General features: G+C 36.1%; 3 protein-coding genes across 5 annotated transcripts in view; 2 read left to right on the top strand and 1 right to left on the bottom strand.

Moving 5' to 3' along the window:
* Positions 1–1939, bottom strand: part of LOC107751345 (protein NipSnap homolog 3A-like) — an 8261-nt gene extending 6322 nt beyond the window's left edge. The window contains exons 1-2 of the mRNA XM_016567040.1: positions 1828–1939; positions 416–574 (exon numbers count right to left, since the gene is read on the bottom strand). Of these exons, the coding sequence (XP_016422526.1) occupies positions 416–574; positions 1828–1921 (253 nt within the window). The 5' untranslated portion in view covers positions 1922–1939. The remainder of the gene's footprint in view (positions 1–415; positions 575–1827) is intronic.
* A 1563-nt stretch (positions 1940–3502) lies between these two features.
* LOC107751339 (probable pancreatic secretory proteinase inhibitor) lies at positions 3503–4891 on the top strand. Its single transcript, XM_016567036.1, has 4 exons — positions 3503–3813; positions 3947–3978; positions 4072–4184; positions 4314–4891. Exons 1-4 carry the CDS (start codon positions 3762–3764, stop codon positions 4357–4359), a joined length of 243 nt encoding a protein of 80 aa, XP_016422522.1. The 5' UTR covers positions 3503–3761; the 3' UTR covers positions 4360–4891.
* Positions 4892–5635: 744 nt separating this feature from the next.
* Positions 5636–8050, top strand: LOC107751338 (probable tRNA(His) guanylyltransferase). Of its 3 annotated transcripts, XM_016567033.1 has the most exons (7): positions 5643–5671; positions 5966–6124; positions 6256–6432; positions 6593–6762; positions 7161–7249; positions 7635–7742; positions 7823–8050. In XM_016567033.1, the coding sequence occupies exons 2-7, from the start codon at positions 6021–6023 to the stop codon at positions 7982–7984; spliced, it is 810 nt and encodes a 269-aa protein (XP_016422519.1). In that variant the 5' UTR covers positions 5643–5671; positions 5966–6020; the 3' UTR covers positions 7985–8050. The 3 variants fall into 3 exon arrangements, with proteins under 3 accessions (XP_016422520.1, XP_016422519.1, XP_016422518.1); XM_016567034.1 differs by lacking the exon at positions 5966–6124 and having other exon boundaries at positions 5636–5671; XM_016567032.1 differs by lacking the exon at positions 5643–5671 and having other exon boundaries at positions 5728–6124.
* Positions 8051–11058: the final 3008 nt, after the last annotated feature.

The following is an 11058-nucleotide window of genomic DNA, read 5'->3' on the forward strand; positions in this document are numbered from 1 at the left end:
GGCGCTGGGCGCGGACGATGGCGAGGGGGTGGGGTCATTCACCGAGCCCAACAGCTCCTCTGCATCCGACGCTGCTAATGACATGCTGTCATCAAGCAGCTCGTCCTCACTTCCCCCGAATGAGATCAGGTCGCTTGCACAAGCAGAGGGACGCTGATCAGACCGGGAGAAAAGGACGGAGGAATACTCTCTCGGCGGCGAGAGCGAGGCACGCGGGATCTGGGCCGGCATGAGCTCGCTCGTAGCCGATCGCTCGACCCCTTTGCCCGCTGTTTTTTGTCAATGGTGAGCGGCTTCGGATCAGCTTGAGGACGTAGAGTCGTTGCTGAAGGAGAAGAAATCTGAGAATCCTGTGACGAGCGCCAGAGAATTCTGGCGGGCTTTGGCGGACTTCGTCGCCATAGGCTCGTGAGACCCTTATATTCCACACTCCAGTATCCGATGAGCTCTGAGTGGGCTGTCCGCAGGTGGATCTCCTCATTGGTCAGTCTGAGGAAGACAGCGTTGAGATGCGGCTGGATGTAATAGGTGCGGAACTCATAGAAGGTTCCGTGCTGCTGCCAGTAGCCCCTCACTGCAGAACAAAGATCCAGGGGGCGGGGTTGGATCCACATCTAGGGGGTGGAGATGGGTGGGTTTAGGGATCAGGGGGTGGAGACAGGTAGGTTTAGGTATATGTAAGGTGGGAGGAGTTGGATCTGGATCCAACCTCGCCCCCTGGATCTTGTGTTCTGCAGTGAGGACCATCTCCGGTGGAGATCAATGCCTTGGGCTGCTCTGGAAATGTAAAACAAACTGCTAGTGACATGTGGTCATTATTAAAACTGTTCAACTGAGATAGAAGTTCTACATTTGTCTGAATCTATATGAACTATGAGATTTTATAAAACTCACTCATTATAGAAATGGCAGCGCTCTGCTTCTGTTTCTTTTTTATTTCAATTTCCTAAGGTTTTTAAGGCACAGCCCCCCATCTAAAACCTTGAGTACGTTTTAAAAACCTTGAAACTCACATTTGATGTTACAGATAAACTGTACAAATGTTTACGTTCAGGCTCAAACCAGTCAATTCCCACTGCAGGACAAAGGTCTATACAAATTATGTCCCAAATCCATATATGATACACAGGATTTAATTTAAAGCAAGACAACTCCTACTTAACTCTGTGCAAGGACATGTTAAAAACTGAACAGCTAGACACATTTGGTATAAATATAGAAGGGTCAAAAAGTCTCAGACAGCATTGGGAATGCATCTTCTTTTGGACCTTTAAAGATGGAAATGTAAGAAGAAAGACATTAAGTTTTGGCACTGTTTCAAAGTCACTCAATCAAATAAGCAAAACCACGTGAACTTCTTTGCACAAAAAGGTCAGATCATCTTTCTCAAATCATGATGCTGAACACAGTCATATTAAGACATTTAAAATTTTCATATTAACTAACGCTTAATGTGTAGTTAATTATTGTAGTAGAATGCAAAATATAAGCATTTTACCAGTAGTCTGACATTTGGACCTCACTATAATCAATATACTGTATATGCATGAAGAATATGGGCCTCCAACATTAATGAAACACATTAATTGTGTCTATTTGAGTTATTAAACTCTTTTGTAATGATTTCATGCTTTTGTAACTCCTGACACTGCCATGGTCTTAACAAAAATGTAAAAGTCCAAAAGACTAGCCTTTGTCTTTTAATTCGGTGCCATTAAAATGTCACACAGGTTCAGTATCATCAGATTGTTCTGTAAAGAAAACTTACTTTGATGAAAGTGAGCTATTTCCCACTGTGTAAAACTAGTTGCTGATGATTAAACTCACCGTAGGTCGGCCTTTTACAGACAGACAGACTGTTCTGCGATACGTGTGACGCGTTCCGTAAAATACCTCGTATTTGTATCATTTTACTCAACATGAATCTGAACTGTACCTGTGCCGTTCTTGAACGACGTACACTCAGATTCAGTACAGAAGCCGAAAAGTGCCGTTCAAGTTCGCTGCAGAAAACAATGAGCAATGTTTTTTTTTTTCAGTGGGATGTTTTTTTTTTTTTTTTTTACTAATTATCAGCCTTTTTAACGCATTACATTGATAATATAAAACAAATTACAGTTATAAGGATTGGATAGGCTATAGGCAGGGGCGTCTTGCACTTATTATTTTTGAGAGGGCACAAGGTATTAATATTTTTAATAGGCTACGATTGACATTGTATTTAACGTGAATTTAATTTAAAAAAAACATTGTAAGTTACTAATTATAACACTTTCATTGTACAGAAAGAGAGCAAAGAACATTTACATTATCAAAGAACATTATCATTGATTTCAGTCTAGCCAGAGTTCACTCTCAAAAACTCCCATTATAATCACTGAAGCTGTTTACACTGTCAAATGCATATCTTACTTACATCGTTGGCACATCTGCACTTCGTTGTTTCTGATGAGAGAATTAATTCGCCAGAGAGCAGAATTCAGTCAGCCACTCGAGCAGTAAACAAAACATGGCGTTTCAGCGATGACTCATCTGAACGCCTCTGATTGGCCGTTGCATTCATAAACTCAACAGACTCGTGTGTGATTGGTTATAATGTGCAGCGCTGTAAAACGCGCCTGTCTCTGGCTCAGCGCCAGCCAGCGAAAACAGATTTGAATTTAGCAGCTAGTGATGTGCCGCACATCACACCCCTGTGATTGTATCAATTATAAAAAAATATTATTAGGCTATTTTTGTCTTTTGGAAGCTTTATTCAAAATCCAAGTGGCTCGAAAATCTGAGGGGGAAGTTGGCCCCGAAAAATAAAATGCTTGAAATGTTTTTTAAATAATTATCTTACCACAACTGCATTTGTTTGATCAAAAATACAGTAAAACAGTACTATTGCGAACTTCAAGTGTCTGAAATTCGAGTTATTAAAGGTATAGCCTAGTCCACCCAAAAATAACAATTCTATCATAATTTACTCACCCTTCCAAGTGCATTTCTTTCTTTAATTATTTAAATAGCTACAATATAGCCTGTATGGGGGCCATTAATAGCAAGACTTCTGTAGTTAAAAAATCAAGTAGAATATAATCAAATATATCTTTTATTGTTTCTTTTTAATGACTTGATTTATTATTGGTTATTTGTCAGAATTTCTGTATTGTGTGTTTGTCCCATATTTGATTTTTTAACACATACGAAAAGTGTAAAAATAAAAAAAAGTTCCACTTTGCACTTTTTCATAAAAATTACAATTATTTATTTAAATTTTTAATTTTTTTTTCAAAATGTAAAGACCCATATTCCCTGCTAAATTATGTAGTTAATTATTACATTATGTAATTACTGTCAACTGCATTCCATGTTTAGTGGAATTCTTTTCATTTCACTTTGGGGCCAATAAACAGGGACACACCTCCCAGCCAGATCTGTTTTGAGGGATATTATACAGACCAATGCATTTTGGATTGTGCTCAGCAATTTTTGGACAGACTGGAATGTTTATCCCTTAATAAAGAGAGAGACAATAGAGAGGCTCTGTTCTCAGTGTTGTTGACGCAGGACGGTGGGTAGGTGGGGTGGAAAGTCTTCAAAATATCAGCACCTCTCCTCCTCCTCCTCACTTTCAAACTATATGTTGCTCCTCCTCACCACCAATACAACACTCAGAAACGAGCTGGAAGTCATCAGTTGCTAAGTCAAAGCTCTCAGCCTGAACTTACAAATACAGATTTCTCTTTTAAAATCCGGAGTTCCTTCATTTGAGCATCATGACTGGAACAGCAGTGGTTTTGATGAGTCTGGTCCTCATCCTCTCTGTGGGTAAGTCACTCCCATTGGAATAAAAAAAAAAACACTGTTATTATTTTATTATTTTAATCATTGATGTGTGCCATTTGCAGTTAACAAAGAATTATTGCAATGTGATTAATCCAACAGTACCAATTTTTTTCAGGTGCAGAGGATAAATCAAGATCCTACCACAGAGTAATTTATACACTAAAACCCAGAACAAACACCTATCAGAAGATGAACTATGATGCATAACTGTGAATTGTGTGTGTGTTTTAAATCTGACAGCCTACATGTGGGGGTTTGAGTGTCAATCAAGCATGCCCTCTCAACTACTCTCCCGTATGTGGTAATGATGGCATCACATACGTCAATGAATGCACCCTGTGTGTGCAGAGAATGTGAGTCCATTCATTTGCTTCTGTTTGTGTAGGATAACAGCATTGCTGTATGGATTTGGCTGATAGTTAGCAAGTGCTGTGGTATGGATGCTGTGATGTTGAATCACTGAAATGGTGTTTGTTTTTTAGGCACACTAATGCAGACATTTTGATTGTGAAAGAAGGCTGCTGCTGAGGTGGAGGACCTTATGAAATCATCACTTCGCTTTTCATATCTATGTTTGTTTAAGAGTGTTGCTTGCTATGCTCATCCATAGGATGTGATCAGTATACCTATGAACAGTAGATGTGTGAACACCTACCGCATTTTAAAAAGAAAAAATACTAGTACTAAAAAGCAAGTACTAATTGCAGTTTCATGACATCTGAGTGACTAGTGCAGAGTGTTTGTTTTTCTATCATGTCAGTTGGTTTTTTTTTTTACGATACTGTCCTGTCTTTCTTTAATATATTTCTTTCCATATCATAAATGTCTTCCTTTATTTCTGTAGGAACTGCTCTGAGTGCAATGTTTTAGGGGTGAAGTTTTGGAGTTACAGCTTATTTTTCTAAATATGTTTAAAAAATCTAACAAAAATTGACATGATGACAAGCTGTGGGAAGACCATTTATACCTTGATTTTAAATTTTTTGCTAATAAAATAAAAATACTTGGTCAAACAAATGTAAGACTGACCAGCTTCACTTTTTTCTCGCTTTTCTTTGCAGCATATTTATCACTGACACTGAAAAGCAACCACACTGGACACAACTAGGCATATTATTCTGCATTATCTTTTTACTCTCATTTAAAATTGCCAACAAATCATCTCGTTCTATTAAAAACATTGCTGACAAAAATCTTCGATTTGTATCAGATGCATCAGATTTATCGATTTGTATCATTACACTTTTAAATCTTCAAAAGCGGCTGATGCCTTGTACACTTTGTGGCGGAACATAATTTTCAGAAGTGTATTTTGAGGGACTTTATAAGGTGACGGTATTTTTTGAGGGACTGTATAAGGTGACCAATACAATGACCGCTTAAAGACAGAGAGAAGGAAGTAATGAGATGGAAGTAATGAGAGCAAAGGAGTATTTAGGGCTTATGTATGGAAATAATATACGGATATACACAGATGCCTCCAAAAAAGGAAGGAGAGTCGGAGTGGCAGTTAATGTGCCAAAGTTACTGATGAAGAAAAAAGCTAGAATAAATGATCAACGGTCAGTATATACAGGTGAATTGATGGCTATTCTGCTAGCAGTACAATTAATTAAGGAAAGAGAAATACAAAATGCGGTCATTTGTTCAGATTCATATTCAGCAATGGTCAGTATTGATAACCAAAAATCAGAATCAATGCCAGATTTAATTATGGAATTATTAATTATGTTGGAAGAATGTTTCTGATCCAAGCTACCTGGTGATGGCAGTAATGCACTGTTAAGTGCAGTTGCCAGTAAAAGAAAGAAGAAGAAGAAGAATGACCGCTTCCGCACATGTGAGTTTTGACACCACATACTTCCGGTTAAGGAATAATATATTGTAAACATATTGTAAACACTGTAATATTAAATATTTAAAAATACAACGCGATCTATGATAATCACTCGTTTAAGTTCTTCCTGAGACATTAATATTAACATTTAATTCATGACGATGCGCTTTCTGGATGACAGATAATTATAACGCATCACAAATATTCTGAACTAACAGCATGATTTGAGTTAAACGTATTAAATAATCGTATTTGTCCTGATATCCTTATGCTGAGACTGTTATCGGTCAACTTTAGAGGACTTACAGAGCACAAGACACTCTTAAGTCTTAATTTCAGTACATCATCTGTCATGGCCAAAAGCAAATTTGAATACGTGAGAAACTTTGAGCTCGACGACACATGTTTGAGAAACTGTTACATTGTGGTTCGGCTAGATGGACGCAACTTCCACAAGTAAGTGTTTCTGTACAGTTACAACATGCTCTTGCAGAACTAACACTGTGTCTTATGTTTGTACAATTTCGTGGAGGGCAGAAAATGAGTGATTACTGAAATTACTTTCAAAATGATATTTTTGATTCCAGGTTTTCTGAGCAGCATAACTTCAGGAAACCCAATGATAACCGAGCTCTGGGTTTGATGAGCCGCAGTGCCCGTTCGGTCATGGAGGAGCTGGAGGACATCACTATTGCCTATGGACAGAGTGACGAGTTCAGCTTTGTGTTCAAAAGATCAACCACTTGGTTCAAAAGAAGGGCCAGGTATAATTGTATGCTGACACATTGCCGTAAATAAACTTGCCAGAATCTGCCTTGTATTTCAAAACCATCTTGATGCCAAACAGCACAGCTGGAAGATGGTTGTCCAGGGTTATGCTGTCTTGGAAACTCACCCATTAAATGTTTTCCTTTCTCTCTACAGTAAACTGATGACCCATGTGGCTTCCCAGTTTTCCTCTAGCTTTGTTTACTACTGGAAGGAGTATTTTGGGGAGCATCCGCTGCTGTACCCACCCAGTTTTGATGGCAGGGTGGTTCTGTATCCTAGCAACCGTAACCTAAGAGACTATCTAAGCTGGAGACAGGCAGATTGTAAGTGAATGTATTTTGTAGTAGATGTAATGATAAAATGTGTTTGACTGTAACATGTATAAAACAGTATAATAGAATGAAGTAGTCATTTTTGACTTCTAAAATTTACTATGATTGTACTTTATTTCATGCCAACCCTGTGGTTGTGAATATGGTAATATTATCATGTTTGCTTGTGATGGAGCATTAATGTATACGTGCTATATGTTAATAACATAAATATATTGTATTTTGATTATGCATTAAAATATAAATGTGAAATCCATTATTTTTTTACATTCTAGGTGTCCTAGAAATGAACGTCTAGCTATACAGACTATATCAACATTTAACAATGGATTTAAAATTGTTTCAGAATCTCAAAATTTTTCATTTTAACATTTGTTATTTCTATTCAGGTCACATTAACAATTTGTACAACACTACGTTTTGGACTCTGGTTCAGAAAGGTGGACTGACCACAACGCAAGCTGAGGAGAGACTCAGTGTATGACCAATTAAAGTATTATTTGTTTAATTGAGTATTTTTATGTTTGTTCTGAGTTGTTTTCTTTAGAATGCTTGTAGAATGTTTTATAGAATGCTTGTCACTAATGTACAAAGAAGGTTGCCATCCCAAACAATATAAACATGACTATTTAAAAGCTGACTAGGTTTTTTTCTGTATTGTAGGAATATTATCCAATAAACAGTTTTTAACCAGAAACATAATCAGTATTTAATTACCAATATAATTTGTGAATGTTTAATTTTGGCTTAATTGGATTTTATTTTTCCATATAGTTTTAATTAAACACACCTAATTCCAGTACAGTTATTTTGTTTGTTCACATTATATAACTGTGGTGTAATTTACATAAACTGAATTACAGGGAACACAAGCAGCGGATAAGAATGAGATCTTGTTTTCTGAGTTCAATATCAATTACAATAATGAATCCCCACTGCACAAAAAAGGCACGACTTTAATATGGGAAAAGGTAAGCTGCCGCTGCAAAACATTATTTTTAAAAAAAATGATCTTTAATGAAATTTTTAATTCTTAAATTCTTTCCTTCAGGTGAATGAAACCACAACTAAACAGATCAAGCGGCCAGATGAAGTACAGACAGAAATGACTGTAACACGGACCAGAAAAAAGGTTACAAGTCATTCCTGTGATATCATTGGAGATCAGTTCTGGGAAGAACATCCAGACATTCTGGAAAGCGACCAGTGTTGATCACATGTTTAAAGACCAAAATACAAGCAAATTTTTCCTTTTGGTATTAAAAAAACATTCAATGTTTATATTTTATTGTCTTTTTTTGAGCAAACTAATGTGAATGAAGGGGGATATTGCCATGTTATTTCCCCCCCTAAGATTCCTAGTCTTAGTATTCTCTCCTGCAGGGATGAGCATCTGTTTCACCTCACCCCCGACTGTTTCCTTTCTGTGTGGTGACGACTTTAAAAGTCAGTTTTTCTGCAGCCAAATTTTTGTGTCATTACATATCCGGTACTATGGGGCACATTTAATGAAATGAGAATTAAATCATTACTTAAAGATATATTCCAGGTTAAACTCGATCCACAGCATTTGTGGCATAATGTTGATTACAACAAAAATTATTTCGATTTGTGCCCCCTTTTTCAAAAGCAAAAATCGAGGTTATAATGAGGCACTTGCAATGAAATTGAATGTGAGTTTTTGGATGATTTAAAAGCAGAAATGTTCATCTAAATTTCATAAAAAACTTTTTTAAACTTGTGCGTTGTTTGATGAGCTGTTTAAGTTTTGCTCAATCCCCAGCATTTGTGGAATAATGTTGATTACCACAAAAATAATTTTGACTTGTACCCCCTTTTTCTTGAGTAATTTAGTGTTACAGATTTCAGGCCCTATTCACTTTAATTGTAAGTGTCTCACTGTAACCCATATATATATATATATATATATATATATACACACACTACCGGTCAAAAGTTTGGGATTACATAATATGTGTGTGTGTACTGTGTGTAAGGCGAGACACTGCAGGTGAATATGGTAAAAAAAAATAACTAATAGTTATCGCCTTACCCAGCTGATTGATTACATTAATAATTGCAAAAAATTTTTGTATTACAAGTTTTCTAAAATGTTAGGTTTAAATATGCAAATGAGTGATTATTTAATGAAATATGCGCTAATTTGCATACATTTCTAGAACAAAAATCTAACCACTGGATGATGTCAGTTTCAAAATTCTTATTTAAATTTTTTGACATATTAAGTCAAAAGTTTTTACATAGGGAACTTTGGGTATCTCATTTTTGTCACTCCATAATTCAGAAAATGCTTAGCACAAATGCTGTTGATTGAGCTTTACTCTTTACTGAGTTAAATTTGTTATTATCAAAGCTTTGACAGATCTGAACATCCTAGAGGATGTGTGTGCTGGTCTGGTCTTTCCTGTACTTTGATGTTGGACACAATTACACAGAATGATTGGCGCAGCATGTAGTCTGATCATGAAATCTCTCTCTCACCTTATCTTTGCTTCTGGTTTTAATGAATCCTCTACACTATTCTCTGTACTAGCTGTTTTGAAGCCAATGTGTATATTATTACACACAATGATGTGTGTAGTGTGTAATATGGTATCCCTGACCTCGTTTCATGCGTAAATTATAACAGTATATGTACACCATTACTGTAACAACTGTAAAGGCCTTTCAAGACCAATTATGAACACAATATTTTTTTCTACCACTGGTATTTTATCAATTGCAGAGGTCAGTATTATAGCTCACTTAGCATGCAGGCTGCTGATAGAAATCTCTTAATTTATTTTAGTTTTAATTAGGGCTGTGAATCTTTGGGTAGACAGCGATTCGATTCGATTCACGATTCATAGGTTTTCGATTCGATTCAAGAACGATTTTTGCACATTTAGAACGATTCGATTCGATTCACAATTAAATTCGATTCGATTAATGATTTGATTCTGCATTCTTTAAGTGCATTCACAGGATTATTTAAATGCTTCCCCTAAATTCTTTAAATGCTTAGTCAGGGGGCAAATTACACAGAAGCCTTTATGGTTACAGAACCATAGGTTAGAGGAAAATAAAAACTTTTGTCCGTTGTTAGTTTAATGATGCTATGGCATGACATGGCATACGTAAAAATGTATGTAAGCCAAGATTTAAAAAAGAGCTTTAAAAGTATTATGTATAGACTAACATTTTGTCACACCAGGAGCGTAGCCATCATTTCAGAAGTGACAGAAATGTCAAATACAATAATTTTATGTATGTATGTATTATTATAATTATTTTTATTTTTATTTTTTTTACAAGGAATTCTTTTCTTATCTATTACTTTGAATTTGCTATAAGAAATCAAATACACTGCTGGACAATAATCAATCATTTGTAATCTATAATTTTTTCCTAATGGCAATTTTATGATTGTTTTATATACTACAATCAATTATTTCAATTTTCTGCACATAATAAGGTAGAAAAATTATTTTAACAGTTTCCTTCGTACATTCGGTTGAACGACATTGTTAAAACACATTTATCATTCAATGACATTACTGGCCACGAGTCCTAATGAGAGATCACACGTCAGCTGCTCAAAAGTGAGACGAACGGAGCGCGAGCGCAATCCTGTGCCAGTCACAGGTGGTTAGTGGAGCGCGTGAAGGAGAGATGCGAGGCACGAATACTGTTCAAGGTCTCAATTAATTCGTGCTTGTAGTAATTTAATGTTTATATATTTTGAAAGCATTGAATCGCTATAGAAATTGCGATTCTTTCGATTATTAGCGATTATATAACTGTCCGAAATAGGCTATTCACGATTCAAAAATCATGTTTCAAGATCGATGCATATGCATCGTCAGGGTTTGTAATCGATGCATCGACAAAACGAGTGAATCGTTACACCCCTAGTTTTAATACATTACATTACACTCTGTGCTAGCTGTTTTGGTGCCAAGGTGTATTTTATTTCACATAAGGTTATATTGGGTATCTCTGACCTCATTTTGTGCTTAAATTATAACAGTGAGTACTGTATAACAGCATATTGTGATTGTAGCAACTGTACATACCATTGAAGACTGAGGACATCTACTAATTAAGGTAATTTTCATCTTCATCATGAATCGTATTTCATCATGAAAACGTATTTTGTAGGAATCTGTTACTTTAGTAAAACCATGGTCAAGTAAATTTGATAGACATACAGACAGATAGACAGACAGACAGACAGACAGATAGATAGATAGATAGATAGATATATAGACAGATGCATAGATGAAA

This window comes from Sinocyclocheilus rhinocerous, unplaced genomic scaffold (assembly GCF_001515625.1).
Source record: "Sinocyclocheilus rhinocerous isolate Xijiao unplaced genomic scaffold, SAMN03320098_v1.1 scaffold1233, whole genome shotgun sequence".
Taxonomy (NCBI): Eukaryota; Metazoa; Chordata; class Actinopteri; order Cypriniformes; family Cyprinidae; genus Sinocyclocheilus; species Sinocyclocheilus rhinocerous.

Bases quoted from the DNA above. Each gene is read 5' to 3' on its own strand.
- LOC107751339 (XM_016567036.1), top strand. From the start codon at position 3,762: ATGACTGGAACAGCAGTGGTTTTGATGAGTCTGGTCCTCATCCTCTCT. The intron at 3,979-4,071 runs GTAATTTATACA...TAAATCTGACAG, and splicing joins AATCAAGATCCTACCACAGA to CCTACATGTGGGGGTTTGAG. The intron at 4,185-4,313 runs GTGAGTCCATTC...TTTGTTTTTTAG, and splicing joins ACCCTGTGTGTGCAGAGAAT to GCACACTAATGCAGACATTT.
- LOC107751338 (XM_016567032.1), top strand. From the start codon at position 5,937: ATGCTGAGACTGTTATCGGTCAACTTTAGAGGACTTACAGAGCACAAG. The intron at 6,763-7,160 runs GTAAGTGAATGT...ATTTCTATTCAG, and splicing joins AAGCTGGAGACAGGCAGATT to GTCACATTAACAATTTGTAC. The intron at 7,250-7,634 runs GTATGACCAATT...ACTGAATTACAG, and splicing joins AAGCTGAGGAGAGACTCAGT to GGAACACAAGCAGCGGATAA.